At 42.1% G+C, this 20,730-nt stretch overlaps 1 protein-coding gene across 3 annotated transcripts in view; it reads right to left on the bottom strand.

Annotated features, from left to right (window-relative positions):
• LOC132874011 (proto-oncogene tyrosine-protein kinase Src-like) overlaps nucleotides 1–20,730 on the bottom strand; it is a 45,521-nt gene that overhangs the window by 6,690 nt on the left and 18,101 nt on the right. For all 3 annotated transcript variants that reach the window (XR_009651620.1, XM_060909870.1, XM_060909871.1), the window contains exons 6-11: nucleotides 13,377–13,526; nucleotides 12,094–12,249; nucleotides 10,092–10,271; nucleotides 9,917–9,993; nucleotides 7,304–7,457; nucleotides 2,068–2,199 (exon numbers count right to left, since the gene is read on the bottom strand). Coding sequence is in view for 2 of the 3 variants with exons in the window: in XM_060909870.1 (XP_060765853.1) it covers nucleotides 2,068–2,199; nucleotides 7,304–7,457; nucleotides 9,917–9,993; nucleotides 10,092–10,271; nucleotides 12,094–12,249; nucleotides 13,377–13,526 (849 nt within the window). In the remaining variant the exon portion in view is untranslated. The remainder of the gene's footprint in view (nucleotides 1–2,067; nucleotides 2,200–7,303; nucleotides 7,458–9,916; nucleotides 9,994–10,091; nucleotides 10,272–12,093; nucleotides 12,250–13,376; nucleotides 13,527–20,730) is intronic.

Here is a 20,730-nt window from a genome sequence, read left to right as displayed (position 1 = left end):
GTTTTCTGTAAGTCTTCACAAGGTTTTCACACACTCATCTCATCTCATTATCTCTAGCCGCTTTATCCTGTTCTACAGGGTCGCAGGCAAGCTGGATCCTATCCCAGCTGACTACGGGCGAAAGGCGGGGTACACCCTGGACAAGTCGCCAGGTCATCACAGGGCTGACACATAGACACAGACAACCATTCACACTCACATTCACACCTACGCTCAATTTAGAGTCACCAGTTAACCTAACCTGCATGTCTTTGGACTGTGGGGGAAACCGGAGCACCCGGAGGAAACCCATGCGGACACGGGGAGAACATGCAAACTGCACACAGAAAGGCCCTTGCCGGCCACAGGGCTCGAACCCAGGACCTTCTTGCTGTGAGGCGACAGCGCTAACCACTACACCACCGTGCCGCCGTTTTCACACACTGTTGCTGGTATTTTGGCCCATTCCTCCATGCATATCTCCTCTAGAGCAGTGATGTTTTGGGGCTGTCGCTGGGCAACACGGACTTTCAACTCCCTCCAAAGATTTTCTATGGGGTTGAGATCTGGAGACTGGCTAGGCCACTCCAGGACCTTGAAATGCTTCTTATGAAGCCACTCCTTCGTTGCCCGGGCGGTGTGTTTGGGATCATTGTCATGCTGAAAGACCCAGCCACGTTTCATCTTCAATGCCCTTGCTGATGGAAGGAGGTTTTCACTCAAAATCTCACGATACATGGCCCCATTCATTATTTCCTTTACACAGATCGGTCGTCCTGGTCCCTTTGCAGAAAAGCAGCCCCAAAGCATGATGTTTCCACCCCCATGCTTCACAGTAGGTATGGTGTTCTTTGGATGCAACTCAGCATTCTTTCTCCTCCAAACACGACAAGTTGAGTTTTTACCAAAAAGTTCTATTTTGGTTTCATCTGACCATATGACATTCTCCCAATCCTCTTCTGGATCATCCAAATGCTCTCTAGCAAACTTCAGACGGGCCTGGACATGTACTGGCTTAAGCAGGGGGACACGTCTGGCACTGCAGGATTTGAGTCCCTGGCGGCGTAGTGTGTTACTGATGGTAGCCTTTGTTACTTTGGTCCCAGCTCTCTGCAGGTCATTCACTAGGTCCCCCCGTGTGGTTCTGGGATTTTTGCTCACCGTTCTTGTGATCATTTTGACCCCACGGGGTGAGATCTTGCGTGGAGCCCCAGATCGAGGGAGATTATCAGTGGTCTTGTATGTCTTCCATTTTCTAATAATTGCTCCCACAGTTGATTTCTTCACACCAAGCTGCTTACCTATTGCAGATTCAGTCTTCCCAGCCTGGTGCAGGTCTACAATTTTGTTTCTGGTGTCCTTTGACAGCTCTTTGGTCTTGGCCATAGTGGAGTTTGGAGTGTGACTGTTTGAGGTTGTGGACAGGTGTCTTTTATACTGATAACGAGTTCAAACAGGTGCCATTAATACAGGTAACGAGTGGAGGACAGAGGAGCCTCTTAAAGAAGAAGTTACAGGTCTGTGAGAGCCAGAAATCTTGCTTGTTTGTAGGTGACCAAATACTTATTTTACCGAGGAATTTACCAATTAATTCATTAAAAATCCTACAATGTGATTTCCTGGATTCTTTCCCCCCATTCTGTCTCTCATAGTTGAAGTGTACCTATGATGAAAATTACAGGCCTCTCTCATCTTTTTAAGTGGGAGAACTTGCACAATTGGTGGCTGACTAAATACTTTTTTGCCCCACTGTATATATATATATCTCATTCTCATTATCTCTAGCCGCTTTATCCTTCTACAGGGTCGCAGGCAAGCTGGAGCCTATCCCAGCTGACTCCAGGAGTCATATATATATATATATATATATATATATATATATATATATATATATATATATATAAAAAAAACACACACCTTCGCCATCCAATCAGAGATGAATATTTTGCATAGACAATGGAAAAGGAAAAAAAAAGTTCCTCATAATAGTAATTTGCCTTGCTCCAAAACTAACTTGATGATAATAATAATAATAATAATAATAATAATAGGTAAGCAAAAGGTGAACAGTGATCAGGTGAATGTTACCTGGATACGGAACTCGCCCTTTGGTGGCCAGCTCGGTCAGTAAAATCCCGAAAGACCAGACGTCCGATTTGATGGTGAAGCGTCCGTACAGTGCCGCCTCCGGAGCTGTCCATTTGATGGGGAACTTGGCACCTTCGTTAGAAACAGAGCACCAAAATAAATAAATAAAACAAATAAATAGATAAATAATAAAAAACTGAGCATCAGCGACGCAGTAGCTCACACGGCTGTACCATGAGAAACCAGACTTGTTTATAATTAGCTCAGTTGTTCTTCATGAGAACAGTTAGAACAAGTTGATCTTCAGAACAAAATCCATCGAAAACTCGGGGAGGAGCAGCGATTTTTGTGAATTGTGGACAGATGGCGCGTGATGACAATAGATGACTTGCAACCATGTGATCAAAATGTGCTCCATCATGAGTGTCTGCCATGATGGCGGATTTACAAAGCAACTAGGATGGCAGTCGCTCAAAGCGTGTCTGTAAACAATGCTGAATTTTCTCAGGATCATCACGATTTGAACGATCGAACGAAGATTCAATACAAAGAGAAGATGGATGTGTGTGCTTTTGACCCATATTATTTTAAAAAAGTCAGCTTTTCTGAAGACGCTTCTACCGACCATCGAGTACGATTACAGGTCATTTTGTCCCATGACCGTTTTGTCCAAAGCCTTTTCATACGCACTATCACCTCATCTCATGATCTGTAGCCGCTTTATCCTGTTCTACAGGGTCGCAGGCGAGCTGGATCCTATCCCAGCTGACTACGGGCGAAAGGCGGGGTTCACCCTGGACAAGTCGCCAGGTCATCACAGGGCTGACACATAGACACAGACAACCATTCACACTCACATTCACACCTACGCTCAATTTAGAGTCACCAGTTAACCTAACCTGCATGTCTTTGGACTGTGGGGGAAACCGGAGCACCCGGAGGAAACCCACGCGGACACGGGGAGAACATGCAAACTCCACACAGAAAGGCCCTCGCTGGCCACGGGGCTCGAACCCAGAACCTTCTTGCTGTGAGGCAACAGCACTAACCACTACACCACCGTGTGGCCTACGCACTATCAATTATTTTATATTTCACATATTTGTTTGTTTGAAAAAAAAAGGAGGAATTCTCAGTAGAATTTGACTGAAACAAAACATGTTTTTAGTTTTTTTTTTCTTTTTTATCAGACATCTAATTTTTGGGTTTGTTTACCTGACATGTTTCGACGTACAACTTCCGTCTTCCTCAGAGTGTCACCGGATGTTAATTGGTGACGCATCTTTTTTCAGCTGCTGTTTCTGAAGGCGTGGCCTTCCTGTCTGGTTTGACAGGTCGGTCACGCCTTATACTGTCTGTTCGTCCCCTGCAAGATGTCACTCCAGGTATGGGAGAGCATGTATGCTCCCTCATCCCGGTTGATGGTCCTCGGGCTTCGCTTACGGATCTCCATGGCCTCCCTGATCCAGCGCTGATGTTTGTTATCTTCTGTGCGGATGACTCTGGCATTCCCCCAGTCCATAATGTGATTTTCCCTTTTACAGTGATCTGTTATAGCTGACTTATAATTTTCCTGTTGTGCCTTTTCTTTTATTGTTCGGGTTTGTCTTGTAGCTGTCTCCTTTTCGCACTCTTTCTTATGTTCATGTTTTCTTGTGTTGAAACTCCTTCCTGTCTCCCCAATATAAGTTTTATTGCATAATTTACATGGAATCTCATATATGGTGTTGCATCTGTTGTCCGGATGTATTCTGTCTTTGGGATGAATCAGGATCTGACGGAGTGTTGTGTATGGTTTGACAGGTGTGTTAATGTTGTGTTTCCTCATTACTCTTTGAATGCGTTCAGTTATTCCCCTGATGTATGGTAATGTAACTACTCCCCTGTGTTCTTGTTTGTTAGTTTGTTTTTTCTCTTTCTTCTGTGTTTTGTTGTTCTTAACCTGTTCCACCCCTTTGGATATTGCCCATTGTGGATATTGACATGCCTTCAGTGCGTGTTGTATATGTTGTTCCTCCTGTTCTTTGTCCTGTGGATCTGTAATTATTGCTGTGCGTTCATGTAATGTTCTAACTACGGATATTTTGTGCATTATGGGGTGTTCGGAAGTCCAGTTTAAATATTGGTCGGTATGTGTGGGTTTTCTGTGTACTTTTATTTTGATGTCCCCATCTTCTGTGTGATGTATTTTTAAATCCAAAAATGCTATCGACTGCTCCGTTTCTTCTTCATGTGTGAATTTTATATTGCCGGTATTGTCTATGGTGTTGAGATGGTCGGTGAGTTGTTGAGTGTGTCCTCTCTTTACTTTTTCCAATATGTCGTCCACATACCGTTTCCAGAGTGTTGGTCTGTATTCCGCTGGTATTGTAGTGAGTGCTTTCTGCTCCAGATCCTCCATGAAAAAACTGCACATGATGGCTGATAGTGGGTCTCCCATGGCAAAACCTTCCTTCTGTCTGTAGATTGTATTCCTGAACTGAAAGTATGTGGACGTGGCGATGAATTGAAGGAGCTGAGTGATGTCTTGTACGGTGAGGTTTGTGCGTTTCTTGAGCGTCCTGTCTGTTTTTAATTTGTCTTGTACTATCTGTATGGTGGCTTCCGTGGGTGTTCTGGTGAAAAGAGATATGACATCATGTGAAATGAAAGCTTCATCTTGCTGCATTTTGATGTTTTTTAGTTCTTCTGCCAGATGTTTTGAATTTTTGCAGTGTTGGTCTGTGAGTCCTAGTAATGGTTTAATTATTTCGGTGAGTGCTTTTGATAAGTTGTATGTGACTGAACCAATGCTATCTACTATGGGGCGTAATGGTGTTCCTGGTTTGTGTATTTTTGGTGTACCGTAAATCCTGGGGATGACATTGGCTGTGGGTACTAAATGATTGTAATCCTGCTTATCTATTTTATTTTCATTGAGTAGTGGTTTTAGTAGTGCTTTAAGTTTCTTTTTCTTGTCTTCTGTTGGGTCTTTTTTTAATATTTCAAATGCATTGTCGCTGAGTAATTCATTAATTTTTCGTTCATATTCATCAGTGTCCATAATAACTGTTGTTCTGCCTTTATCTGCTGGGAGGATTGTGATATCTTTATTTTTTGCTAATGTTCTCATGGCTTTGGCTTCCTGTTTTGTGATGTTACTGGGTGGTGGTTTGGCCGTTTTCAATATACCAGCTATTGCGTTTCTTAGTGCTGCTTTTTGTCCGTGATCCTGTATTTTCTCACATGCTAATTCAGTTGCCAGAATGAATTCGTCATGTGGTATGTTGTGCGGTGTGACAGCGTAGTTGAGTCCTTTTGCTAGTATACTGCGTTCTGCTTGTGAGAGTTTGTACCTTGATATGTTATGAATCCATTTGTCGTTGATGTGTGCGTGCTCCGGTTCTGCCTTCTTTTTCTGTGCGATGAGTTTGTCCAGTTTTCGTATTTGTCGGGTTTTTGTCTCTGTGAATTCCTGTTCGTGTATGTCTGCCAAGTGTCCGTGTATTGCTATTTCCATTTCCTTGTTCTGGGGAAACCGGTGTTTGAAAGTTTCCGTCTCCCTGTGTAGTTCGCTGTTGATGTTATTTAGTTTATCCGTTGTGCACCGTATCCGTTCTTTTACCAGAGTCATCCGCACTTTCCTGATCATCTTTTCCGCGTTTCTGGTTGGAATCGGGTTCTTGATGTTCAGGCTGGCTGGTACGACTTCCTCATCCCGGCAGCGCAGATTGAATCTCAGGTGATTCCTGTAGCGTGCCCGTTTCCGTGTCAATTGCTCTAGGCGGCGAAACTCCTTGATGCTTTCGTCTCCGTAACTAATTCTTAATCTTTCGATTACGTTCATTATGTCTTATATTAAATATAGTTAGTTTTTTTTTTTCTTTTTTATCAGACATCTAATTTTTGGGTTTGTTTACCTGACATGTTTCGACGTACAACTTCCGTCTTCCTCAGAGTGTCACCGGATGTTAATTGGTGACGCATCTTTTTTCAGCTGCTGTTTCTGAAGGCGTGGCCTTCCTGTCTGGTTTGACAGGTCGGTCACGCCTTATACTGTCAAACCAGACAGGAAGGCCACGCCTTCAGAAACAGCAGCTGAAAAAAGATGCGTCACCAATTAACATCCGGTGACACTCTGAGGAAGACGGAAGTTGTACGTCGAAACATGTCAGGTAAACAAACCCAAAAATTAGATGTCTGATAAAAAAGAAAAAAAAAAAAACTAACTATATTTAATATAAGACATAATGAACGTAATCGAAAGAAAACATGTTTTTGTAAAGCAAATGAGTGCCATAGTATGGATCATATTAAATCTTTAGGTGCGGAGCAGCGCTCTCGCGGGGGATTTGTTCACGAATCCCGGGCTGAGGCGCGGTCCTACCGACCCGAGACTGTGCTCTTCCCAGGGGGGAGACTTAGAGGGAAGTGCCTATAAAATTTGGTTTCACTGTGAGCGCCGCTGGCTGAGTTATTAATTTTTAAAGCCAGATGGATCAAATTAAATCTTTAGGCAGTGCTTTCGCAGGGCTTTCATTCGTGAACGCAGGAAATATAAAATATTTGAGTGAAATATAAAATTTCACCTGAAATATAAAATAATTATAGTATTATGATAGTGTGTCTGAAAAAGGCTTTGGATGAAATGGTGACTGGATGAAGTGTCCTGATCCCTTTGTCTCCTCTCCGTACTAAGCCTCAGAGTTTCCTCGCCCTCTTTCTGAATCACGGACGGAATTCTAAAAAAATAAAATACAATAAAATAATAATAATAATAATAATAATAATATCGGAACATGCCACAGTCACAAGTCCTGTTGTGACCACAACCACATACAGCACAGAGATATGGCTTTAAGCTAAAAGAACACTTAAAGCAGCGGAAAAACAGAGTTGCGCAGAGTTACGTGACTTTTGTATGGAATGTCGCTTGACCCCGCATTTGTATATCCTCCAACATGGCCGACATCCGGGTTTCTATTTTACTTTGATGTCACTTGCAAGTTAAGGATCTCATCACCCTACGGCTGGTGAGCTAATAATAAATAGGAAATCAGCGCCCCCTTGGGTCTCCCAAAAAAATTACCAAATAAAAATGTATCCCCTCGGGAACACAGTGATGTTTTCCATTTTTCCAAGCCATCAGATTGCAGATGTTTTCATTTAAAATACAGTAAAAGATGGAACACTTTTCCCCCATAACATTGTTTGCAGCCTCCACGTCCACACAGCGTCCCTGAAATCCCCCTCTCACCCTGTCTGGCAGTGTACTCGTTATCCTCGATGAGTCTTGCGAGTCCAAAATCGGCCACTTTACACACCAGGTTGTCTCCAACGAGGATGTTCGCTGCTCGTAAATCTCTGTGAACGTAATTCATCCTCTCCACATAGGCCATACCGGCAGCAATCTGACAAACAAACAAACAAACAAACAAACAAACAAACAAACAATCACAAATCCAGAAGCAGATGAAAACTTGTATCTACAGTAGCAGTGAAAAGTTTGGACACGCCTTCTAATTCTAATTCAGGGTTTGTTCTTCATTTTTAGTAATTATAAATAAAAGTCACTTCCTGTCTTAAAGTAATGATGTTGTTTCTCTTTACTTAGTTGTTCAGTTGTTGATATAATATTTATAGATTACAACAGTTATGGATGGAATCGGGTTATTTTATTATTTATATTTTATTAGGGGCGGCACAGTGGTGTAGTGGTTAGCGCTGTTGCCTCACAGCGAGAAGGTCCGGGTTTGAGCCCCGTGGCCGGCGAGGGCCTTTCTGTGTGGAGTTTGCATGTTCTCCCCGTGTCCGCGTGGGTTTCCTCTGGGTGCTCCGGTTTCCCCCACAGTCCAAAGACATGCAGGTTAGGTTAACTGGTGACTCTAAATTGAGCGTAGGTGTGAATGTGAGTGTGAATGGTTGTCTGTGTCTATGTGTCAGCCCTGTGATGACCTGGCGACTTGTCCAGGGTGAACCCCGCCTTTCGCCCGTAGTCAGCTGGGACAGGATCCAGCTCGCCTGCGACCCTGTAGAACAGGATAAAGCGGCTACAGATAATGAGATGAGATATTTTTATTCTTTACTATTTAATCTCAAACGCATTAATAAGGCAAGAAACTCGTCCACTAATTACCTTCTGACGAGGTGTAGCTGTTAACTGAAATGCAGGGTTAAAGGCGTCACGCAGTGGCGATAAAAGTCGCATTATTCTGCACCAGAATGCTTTCGAGATTCGAAATAAATTGACCGTCGATTTTTCAAAAGCTTCCCGCGGTTGTAATCGGTCCTTATTTGGTCATGCCCATCACTTGAAATTTCCCGCGTTCGCAGCGCCCCCTCTCGGTCAATGGAACAGCTGCGTGACGTCATACCAGTAACCACTCGGTGCAGTTGCAATGGCGGACACACCAGAAAATAGGAGCGATGCTGAGGAAATTAGCTTTGATTTTACCGATACAGAAGAAGAAAATGGCCCACAAGTAGAGATTTTGACAGCTGAATGTCCTGGTGGTATCCAGCCTTACAGATTTGAACCTGAGCGCTCATCTTCAGAAGAAAATGAGGACAGTTCTGACGACGACAGAAACGAAGACGAGAATGAAGAAGACCGGCGACTTGAAGACTTGTTTTGGTTGGTTTCTCTGACTAAATCACTACTTGTGTGTATTTTTAAAGACCATTTTCACTTGAATTAGAATGCTGTGTGATTAATCTATGATTATGTGTAATACTGATAGCTGTAGGGGGTGAAAGTATAGCTAGAAAGATTGAATTCTAGCAACTTGACAGCTTGCGATCTCGCGAAATGCAGTGGGCCTTCTGATACAGTAGACCCCTTGATATTCCAGTTTTCATCATTTTCCTTTTATTGCGGTTGATTTTAACTTGATATTCAGTATGTTATAGGCTGGGAGTATTGAGCTTTGTATTGTATTGTTTAGTAAACGTACAATCGTCAGTAATAAGTGATAATTATTAGTTAAAGGCAGCTCTGTGGCATAAATCTTTCAATTAATCTTCTGTCATCCATTTGCTAAAATTATGTGCCACATATGTTATCAAGACAACACTTCATGTGACAAAGAAAGATATGACAAATACATAAATGTATGAAAATCATTTTGTACAATTAATGATTGATACATAAAAACACTTAAAACATGTGTTTTTAAAAAAATATTTTTTTCTATCAATACCTAGCCATGACCTTGAAATCAGATCCATTGATAACAGTCACAAATAGTGTTCAGTGTTCGTTGTTACAGCCAAACACAATACACCGATTAGGCATTTTGTATCACAGAATATTAATACATCATTTCATAGTGTTTTGAGTGTTCAAAACTATCCACAAACTGAATAAATCCACAAAATCCGCAATGTAAACAACTCTGGTAAACGCACGCTATAGAGAAAACATGGCGACAGGCCAGCATCACCCAAGGGAGGTTACTGGTATGACGTCACACATAAGTTGACCTAGTTAACGGCTGGCTGCCTAAATTTGGCTGTGCGCGTCAACTTTAAATGCTTGTAGCAGGCGCATCGTGACACTGAGATCGCGGGAAACCGAGGGGCTTGAATAACCCACCAAACCCGACATTTTGACACATGATATAGCCTGATTGCTGAAATTACCGCACGACGCCTTTAAAGTCAGACTGGATTTTCTCTGCGTGTTTACACTTTGGCAATTATTTTAGACATTTGCTTGATTTTTTAAAAATTGTTTTTTACTCTGCCTACTTGTACATTGCTGTTTTTCAGTACTTGTTTTTAAACATATATTTTTATATTTTAATCAATTCCCTTGATATTTAATTTGCCCAATAAATGTCTTTTATTTATTTATTTTTTAAAACAGTACCTGAGAGGCCATATCAACCAGCTGTGGAAGTCGTAAATATTTTCCTTTCTCTCCTTTCAGGAAATCTAGCAGGCTTCCTGGAATCAGGAAATATCAGATCGATACACATTTATTTATTTATGACTCGTGTTCTGTAAAATACATCAACACCATTCAGTAACGATAAAGATCAGACCTTGACTCATGTACTCTGTAACGATGTAGATGGGCTCCTCGGAGACAACGGCGTAGAGCTGCACCAGTTTCTCGTGCCGGAGTTTCTTCATGACCTGAGCCTCCTCCAGGAATGCCTCAGGGGACATGGTGCCCGGCTTCAGCGTCTTTATCGCCACTCGCGTGGTGCCGTTCCACGTACCTGCACCGGAGAGGACGCTTACTTCAGCTATTTCAAATAATAATAATAATAATAATAATAATAAAGAAAGTGTGGCTCAATTAGACTCTTTAAAGCTAATTAAAGCTAATGGAAACTCATTAAAGTGAAATAAATCAATGCAGGTTGACGTCCAGAACTCGTGTTAGAATTATAATTAAATCCAAAACAAATGAGGATTTAAAAAAAAAAAATGTTTGAAGGAAATCAACAGAATGCTAACGCTCTCACTGGAATTACTCAAACAAGAGTGAATTATTTACTGATAAAAAATTAAAGGGAAGAAACTGAATGTGTGATGAGTTCCATAATATTAGAACATTTTCATTGAGCAGCATCACAAAGTACGACCGGGGTTAGTCTTTTTATGGATTTTTTTTACAGGTCATAAAAATGGTTGTGTGTATTTCTTTTTAGTGTTTTTCTGTCAGAAACTATTTCCAAATTGAACCTTTTTGGGAAGCTGGGAACCTTTAATCAGAATAATTTATTAAAATAAACTGTAATACATTATTATTTTCTTCCTAAAACCTAGAATCTAAAAACTTGGACCCTTTAAGGATTCATCCAGAGAGACAGAGACAATGTCAGCAACAAAGACATGTAAGAGTGGACTTTAAATAATAATAATAATAATGGTGGCACGGTGGTGTAGTGGTTAGCGCTGTCGCCTCACAGCAAGAAGGTCCGGGTTCGAGCCCCGTGGCCGGCGAGGGCCTTTCTGTGCGGAGTTTGCATGTTCTCCCCGTGTCCGCGTGGGTTTCCTCCGGGTGCTCCGGTTTCCCCCACAGTCCAAAGACATGCAGGTTAGGTTAACTGGTGACTCTAAATTGAGCGTAGGTGTGAATGTGAGTGTGAATGGTTGTCTGTGTCTATGTGTCGGCCCTGTGATGACCTGGCGACTTGTCCAGGGTGTACCCCGCCTTTCGCCCGTAGTCAGCTGGGATAGGCTCCAGCTCGCCTGCGACCCTGTAGAACAGGATAAAGCGGCTACAGATAATGAGATGAGATGAGTGTTATAAAAATCTAGAATTAAATGACAATACAGAATATGTCCAGTTCTAGATGAAAACCATAAAACACCATAAAAACTCAACCTTCCACTTTAATTACAAGTCTAATAAGCTATTAACGATATCTTTCTAATCTGCTGACATTTAACATTAAAATATATTTAATTATACATTGTTAACGCATTACAATGCGTACAGCTTTATCATCAGGTACGGTATTAGAATGTCGTTAGAGTTCACCTGATGGATCTAACTGGAGTTTTTCAAACATATTTAAGGAAATCCTAAAATGTTACGAGTCTGTAAAGAAACAGAACTGTAATGTCGTTAATAGCTCCGCCCCCCCCGGATCACCTCAGCTACAGTTCGCTAACAAACTTCCTCACAAATGTTCACTCAGAAATGTACACAAGCGCTGGGAAAACTGAAACCAGGAACCGAGTGGAGCAGATTATTTTTAATGTTCAGATCAATCAGTTCTTTGTTTTAGTTATATTTCAGTGTATTTATGGCTAATTTAAAAACAAACAAACAAACCCAAACCTCTTACTCAGCTGCTACAGAAATCTGAAACCTGTCCCCGTCTCGAACCGATCGCTCCCTACACCTGACAAACAGAATTCCCCGAGTGTGTGCAGGGGTGTGTCGGAATATCGTCAGAATTACATTAGCATAATCATGAATATATTATTGTGTGTTTGGGTAAAAGTCATGTGTACATTTCACACATTATTAAAATTCCAAAGCAGGCATATCTGTGAACGTTTCAGGAAGATTTATTTGTGTCGTACCCATCCACACTTCCCCGAAACACCCCTGACCCAGTTTAAGGTCGAGCCGCAGCGACTCGCGTGGGATTTCCCAGGCATCTCGCGCGAGTCCCTGAGTCTGTGGCTTCAGCGTGGGGCAGATGTCCGTCAGGATGTGACACAATCCGTCTGTGTGCGCTGAAACGGAGAGGAAGCAGGTATTAATAGCAGCACTAGTGAATATTTATAGCATTTTCTGCAGGGTGAACATATTTTAAAGGGATATTATTACACACACACACATACACACACACACACACACACACACACACACACACACACACACACACACACACACCTAACCAGACAGAGTCTGCTCTGGGAAAAAAATTCTGGAAAAGTGGGTGCTCGATAATGCAAGTTAAATCAAACTCTGTGTGTATCACAGATCATAATGATTGAAATGAAAACTTTAATTTTTTAAAACTGCATGTCGCTCCGTGCAAACAGGAGTCACGTCATCTCCAGTTCCTTCAGGGCTTCAGCATGGAACAAACGTTTACTTCAATTTATGCTGCACTTTTAAGGTTTTTGTTTGACTCACAGTCGTAACAACAAAAACCAACACCAACCCCCAATCAACCAAACCCTCAACCAAATCCCCAATCGACCAACCAAATCCTCAACCAAACCCCAACCAATCAACCAAACCCTCAACCCCCAACCAAATCCCCAATCGACCAACCAAATCCTCAACCAAACCCCAACCAAACCCTCAACCCCCAACCAAATCCTCAACCAAATCCCCAATCAACCAACCAAATCTTCAACCAAATCCTCAACCCCCAACCAAACCCCCAATCAACCAACAAAATCCTCAACTAAACCCCAACCAACCAAACCCCCAGCAACCAAACCTCACAAACACCAAGACCCCTTAATATTCATGAAACCCTCCTCCATCTCCTCATCACTGTGAGCTTTTTTATGATGTTCCTGATGACTCTGTACTGATTTTTCAGCCTCTATTTGATTTGATTTATTTTGCTGTAACTCATTATGAGGAAAATTCACAACACGAAGGCAGTTGGGGGGAGGGGGGATGACAAGACAAACGCTAGATATTATTGCCATCAAGAAATGTGAGTGTTCTGAGTTTTCCCATGATGCAGCCTTCAGTATACAGCATGTATATATTATACCCAATTAAAGCCTGTTAATGTGTAAGTGTGCATTAATGTTCAATCTTTTGTGTGTGTGTGTGTGTGTGTGTGTGTGTGTGTGTGTGTGTGTGTTGATTTTGCGATAGATGAGCTGAAACTCACTGCGATAGTGCAGGACGAGCTGCTGCAGGCAGCTGAACTGCGTCCGTGACGTGATGTAAAACCCTCCGCTGTCCAGCTTACGGATCTTGTAGTGCTTGACATTTAGACCCTTCGTATTGTCGTAGTCCAGCACAGACAGGCAGTACGCTCCTAAACAACAACAACAACAAACACCACAGCGCTTAGGTTAATATTCAACACAAAACACACAGTGGGAAATCTCCTACCAGTGGTGCAACATTCTTTTATTTTTTACTTCAAATGTTTCAATTGTTGTTGTTGTTAAACATTATTTTTTACATTATATAATAAATAAACCACTGTGTTTTTCTGTTACAGAAAAATAATCAGTACTTTGGGTGGTGTGATGAAGTGGAGTTACACTCATCACAACAACAACAACAACAACAACAATAATATTAATATTAATAATAATAATAATAATAATAATAATAATAATGGGATAGGCTCCAGCTTGCCTGCGACCCTGTAGAAGGATAAAGCGGCTAGAGATAATGAGATGAGATGAGATTATTATTATTATTATTATTATTATTATTATTATTTATAGAACGACACATCATACTTTTTATCCCTTTACAGTCATGTTGTTTTGCCTGAAACATGAAAACAGATGTTCTTTATTTTGCAAGTTAAAAAATGAGAAGGTACGTCACTCCTTATCCAAGTCAGAAAAAAACCCTTAAAATCAGATGATAGAGTGATGATGAAATGACACTTATTTTGCGGTTAGTGATGGCAGATTACTTCCTGTTTTAAAGACGTCCTGAGGAACAGAGAGTTTGGGAAACACCTGATAAACCTCCTATTACTGTAGAAACAGGTTTCATATCATAAAGATGAACTCCTCAGGGCCTTTCCATTAAAGTTCTCTTTATGAATATGACTGGGTGCATTCAAGAACACAAGGCTCAGCTTTAATCAGCTATCAGTGTTTTAATAAAATAAGAAAAGCTATACAAGTTAGTACTGAACATGACTAATTAACAAACCGAACATGTGATCATTACACAGAGGCATTGATGTTGGTCAGTGTGGGCAGAGTTACTGACTCAGTGACAAAATTCATGCAGATGTTGGTTAATTTATATTAAGAATAAGGTCAGATAAAGGAGCGATAATTTAAAGCATCACCCCAAAAACTAACCAGGAACATCAGAGGAGGACTGAATTAAGAAAACAGGACATTGTTCCTGATTAAGGTTTTCGGTATAAAGCTGAAATATTCAAATTCAGCTCAATCAGTGTCAGTGCTGGAGATAAAACATCAAAAAAAAAAAGTGTTTTTTTTCCCTTTTTTTTGTTTTAAATACCATACGGGTCTAATTTCACACACTGCCAGGAATATCATAATGTGCATTAAAAACACACAAACAAAAACAAAACAGCCTTTTATTATTCCTACAACTACCAACAACAACACCCTGTTACTATTCCTACTACTACCACCACCACCAACACCCTGTTACTATTCCTACTACTACCACCACCAACAACACCCTGTTACTATTCCTACTACTACCACCACCACCACCAACACCCTGTTACTATTTCTACTACTACTACCACCACCACCAACACCCTGTTACTATTCCTACTACTACCACCACCAACAACACCAACACCCTGTTACTATTCCTACTACTACCACCACCAACACCCTGTTACTATTCCTACTACTACCACCACCAACAACAACACCCTGTTACTATTCCTACTACTACCACCACCACCACCAACACCCTGTTACTATTTCTACTACTACTACCACCACCACCAACACCCTGTTACTATTCCTACTACTACCACCACCAACAACACCAACACCCTGTTACTATTCCTACTACTACTACCACCACCAACAACACCCTGTTACTATTCCTACTACTACTACCACCACCACCAACACCCTGTTACTATTCCTACTACTACTACCACCACCACCAACACCCTGTTACTATTCCTACTACTACTACTACCACCACCACCAACACACTGTTACTATTCCTACTACTACTACCACCACCACCAACAACACCCTGTTACTATTCCTACTACTACTACTACCACCACCACCAACACCCTGTTACTATTCCTACTACTACTACTACCACCACCACCAACAACACCCTGTTACTATTCCTACTACTACTACCACCAACAACAACACCCTGTTACTATTCCTACTACTACCACCACCACCACCAACACCCTGTTACTATTCCTACTACTACTACCACCACCACCACCAACACCCTGTTACTATTCCTACTACTACTACTACCACCACCAACAACAACACCCTGTTACTATTCGTACTACTACTACCACCACCAACAACAACAACACCCTGTTACTATTCCTACTACTACTACCACCACCACCAACACCCTGTTACTATTCCTACTACTACTACCACCACCACCAACACCCTGTTACTATTCCTACTACTACCACCACCACCAACACCCTGTTACTATTCCTACTACTACCACCACCAACAACACCCTGTTACTATTGCTACTACTACCACCACCACCAACACCCTGTTACTATTCCTACTACTACTACCACCACCACCACCACCACCAACACCCTGTTACTATTCCTACTACTACTACTACTACCACCAACAACAACAACACCCTGTTACTATTCCTACTACTACTACTACCACCACCAACAACACCTTGTTACTATTCCTACTACTACCACCACCACCACCACCACCACCAACACCCTGTTACTATTCCTACTACTACTACCACCACCACCAACAACACCCTGTTACTATTCCTACGACTACTACCACCACCACCAACACCCTGTTACTATTCCTACTACTACTAGTACCACCACCATCAACACCCTGTTACTATTCCTACTACTACCACCAACAACAACACCCTGTTACTACTACTACTACTACTACTACCACCACCACCACCCTGTTACTATTGCTACTACTACTAACACCACCAACAACAACAGCACCGTTACTATTCCTACTACTACCACCACCACCACCAACACCCTGTTACTATTCCTACTACTACTACTACTACTACCACCACCACCCTGTTACTATTGCTACTACTACTACTAACACCACCAACAACAACAGCACCATTACTATTCCTACTACTACTACTACCAACAACACCCTGTTACGATTCCTACTACTACTACTAACACCACCACCAACAACAACAACACCCTGTTACTATTCCTACTATTACTAACATCACCACCAACAACACCCTGTTACTATTCCTACTACTACCACCACCAACAACTACACCCTGTTGCTATTCCTACTACAACCCCGATTCCAAAAAAGTTGGGACAAAGTACAAATTGTAAATAAAAACGGAATGCAATAATTTACAAATCTCAAAAACTGATATTTTATTCACAATAGAATATAGACAACATATCAAATATCAAAAGTGAGACATTTTGAAATTTCATGCCAAATATTGGCTCATTTGAAATTTCATGACAGCAACACATCTCAAAAAAGTTGTGACAGAGGCAATAATGCCGCTTTTCCACTACAAACGCAGCTGAGTTGGGCTGAGCCGTGCCGTGCTGAGTTGGGCTGAGTCGAGCTGAGCGGGGCTGTTGGAGTTGCATTTCGACTACAACCGCGCTGAACCGTGCTGGCTGGAAGTGGGTGGACACATTGGGTGGAGTTAGCGAAAGTGGGTGGACGTCACGTGATGTCGTTAAGCAGCGCAAACAGTGACATCAGTGAGCTTTTAAGCGGTAGTCTCATGACCCGGATAGTAAACAATAAACATGGAGTCGTTAGTGTTGCTGGTCTTGGTGCTGTGGCTTGTTGTCACCGACAACACCAACAGATACTGGCAAGAGCGTATAGATGAGGCAAGGCGCATAAGGCTTCAGAAATTCTCGTAATTCGTAATTCTCCTTCTTCCGGGTTTACGGTGTTTACAGATCCCAGCGTGCTCGCGGGGCGTGTGTTTGCATGTGAGGACACTTCTCCTCACCAATCAGTGCACAGGGGAGTGTCTGCTCACGCCCCCAGCCTCACTCGGCTCGCTTTGGCTCGCTTCAGCCCCACTCCAAAACGGTGCGAGTTTTAGGGGCTAAGCAGGGCTGAAGCGAGCCGAGTCGTGCTGTTCTTTGGTAGTCGAAACGCGAGCCGTGTCGGGCTGAAGTGAGCTGAAGTGAGCTGAAAAAGGGTAGTGGAAAAAGGCCATTAGAGGCTGGAAAAGTTAAAGGTACAAAAAAGAAACAGCTGGAGGACCAAATTGCAACTCATTAGGTCAATTGGCAATAGGTCATTAACATGACTGGGTATAAAAAGAGCATCTTGGAGTGGCAGCGGCTCTCAGAAGTAAAGATGGGAAGAGGATCACCAATCCCCCTAATTCTGCGCCGACAAATAGTGGAGCAATATCAGAAAGGAGTTCGACAGTGTAAAATTGCAAAGAGTTTGAACATATCATCATCTACAGTGCATAATATCATCAAAAGATTCAGAGAATCTGGAAGAATCTCTGTGCGTAAGGGTCAAGGCCGGAAAACCATACTGGGTGCCCGTGATCTTCGGGCCCTTAGACGGCACTACATCACATACAGGCATGCTTCTGTATTGGAAATCACAAAATGGGCTCAGGAATATTTCCAGAGAACATTATCTGTGAACACAATTCACCGTGCCATCCGCCGTTGCCAGCTAAAACTCTATAGTTCAAAGAAGAAGCCGTATCTAAACATGATCCAGAAGCGCAGACGTCTTCTCTGGGCCAAGGCTCATTTAAAATGGACTGTGGCAAAGTGGAAAACTGTTCTGTGGTCAGACAAATCAAAATGTGAAGTTCTTTATGGAAATCAGGGACGCCGTGTCATTCGGACTAAAGAGGAGAAGGACGACCCGAGTTGTTATCAGTGCTCAGTTCAGAAGCCTGCATCTCTGATGGTATGGGGTTGCATTAGTGCGTGTGGCATGGGGAGCTTACACATCTGGAAAGACACCATCAATGCTGAAAGGTATATCCAGGTTCTAGAGCAACATATGCTCCCATCCAGACGACGTCTCTTTCAGGGAAGACCTTACATTTTCCAACATGACAATGCCAAACCACATACTGCATCAATTACAGCATCATGGCTGCGTAGAAGAAGGGTCCGGGTACTGAACTGGCCAGCCTGCAGTCCAGATCTTTCACCCATAGAAAACATTTGGCGCATCATAAAACGGAAGATACGACAAAAAAGACCTAAGACAGTTGAGCAACTAGAATCCTACATTAGACAAGAATGGGTTAACATTCCTATCCCTAAACTTGAGCAACTTGTCTCCTCAGTCCCCAGACGTTTACAGACTGTTGTAAAGAGAAAAGGGGATGTCTCACAGTGGGAAACATGGCCTTGTCCCAACTTTTTTGAGATGTGTTGTTGTCATAAAATTTAAAATCACCTAATTTTTCTCTTTAAATGATACATTTTCTCAGTTTAAACATTTGATATGTCATCTATTGCCGCTTTTCCACTACAAACGCGGCTGAGTTGGGCTGAGCCGTGCCGTGCCGAGTCGGGCTGAGTCGAGCTGAGTGGGGCTGTTGGAGTTGCATTTCGACTACAACCGCGCTGAACCGTGCTGGCTGGAAGTGGGTGGACACATTGGGTGGAGTTAGCGAAAGTGGGTGGATGTCACGTGATGTCGTTAAGCGGCGCAAACAGTGACATCGGTGACCTTTTAAGCGGTAGTCTCACGACCCGGATAGTAAACAATAAACATGGAGGACATGGAGTCGTTAGTGTTGCTGGTCTTGGTGCTGTGGCTTGTTGTCACCGACAACGCCAGCAGATACTGGCAAGCGCATATAGATGAGGTGAGGCACATAAGGCTTCAGAAATTCTCGTAATTCGTAATTCTCCTTCTTCCGGGTTTACGGTGTTTACAGATCCCAGCGTGCTCGCGGGGCGTGTGTGGGCATGTGAGGACACTCCTCCTCACCAATCAGTGCACAGGGGAGTGTCTGCTCACGCCCCTAGCCCCACTCGGCTCAGTTTGGCTCGCTTCAGCCCCACTCCAAAACCGTGCGAGTTTTGGGTGCTAAGCAGGGCTGAAGCGAGCCGAGTCGTGCTGCTCTAAGGTAGTCGAAACCTGAGCCGTGTCGGGCTGAAGTGAGCTGAAAAAGGGTAGTGGAAAAGGGCCATAAGTTCTATTCTGAATAAAATATGGAATTTTGAAACTTCCACATCATTGCATTCTGTTTTTATTTACAATTTGTACTTTGTCCCAACTTTTTTGGAATCGGGGTTGTACTACCACCACCACCAACAACACCTTGGTACTATTCCTACTACCACAAATAAATGTATGGTTAAATAATTTTTTTTTAATATTCAAAATCGTATGTACAACATTCCTTACCAATGAAAGAGGTTAACACAATTTTTAAGGTTAAGTATAAAATTAATCACCACCTCATCACAACCAGTTTGCAAATTAAAAATAAATAAACAAATTTAAAAATGTAATTGAAAATGATCACAAGATCAATGCTGTATAAATCAAATCAGTCCATCCCTGAGCTGAAATCAAATCTGAGAAAACTGTTTCCAAAAATTGGCCAAGGATTTTAATACAACACACACACACACACACACACACACACACACACACACACACACACACACAAGCAGAAATAAAGACGTAAAGCTCTTCTCCTTGTTCTCCCTGAATATTGCAGCTCTAAAGAGATTTTTTTAATAGCTGGAGGAAAAGCAGCTTCACACACTGACCTACTTTAAAACACTTCAGCCATTCATTGTGGTTAAAAAAAAAAAAGTAAATAAATAAAAAATAAAATCCTCCACTGAATCTCCACACTGACTTTTTTTTTCATCTTAAAAACTGACTCAGTGTGATGGACGTTTCTAATCGCTTTAATTACAATTAAATTTTGCTTAATACAACAAACTAAAGCTGGTACAGATACCAAGTGTGTGTGTGTGTGGGGGGGGGGGGGGGGGAGCACGCAGGATATCAATGGAAAAATATTGGATCATGTAAACAAACGGGAAATATCAACACTGACTTTGGAAAAGAAACTGGAAATGTCTACATGTGCATTCTACTTTGTTCAGATTGAGTTTATTATATTTATACTTTATATTTACAGTGTTTCAGTGATTTTTTTTGTGTGTGAAAGAGTTAAACTTCAGACCAAAACAAAAACATTTTAAAGCTTAATCGTGTTTAAAGAAAACATTACAGGATGAGTTTTAGTATCAGCTGATGCTCAAGGTTTCAGTTTCGTTATCGGAAAAGATGAAGTGTGTGTCGCGTCAAAAA

The sequence above is a fragment of the Neoarius graeffei genome, chromosome 26 (genome assembly GCF_027579695.1).
Source record: "Neoarius graeffei isolate fNeoGra1 chromosome 26, fNeoGra1.pri, whole genome shotgun sequence".
In the NCBI taxonomy this organism is placed as follows: domain Eukaryota; kingdom Metazoa; phylum Chordata; class Actinopteri; order Siluriformes; family Ariidae; genus Neoarius; species Neoarius graeffei.
Note: the sequence above shows the minus strand (reverse complement) of the source record. Positions and strands in the feature narration are given on the sequence as shown.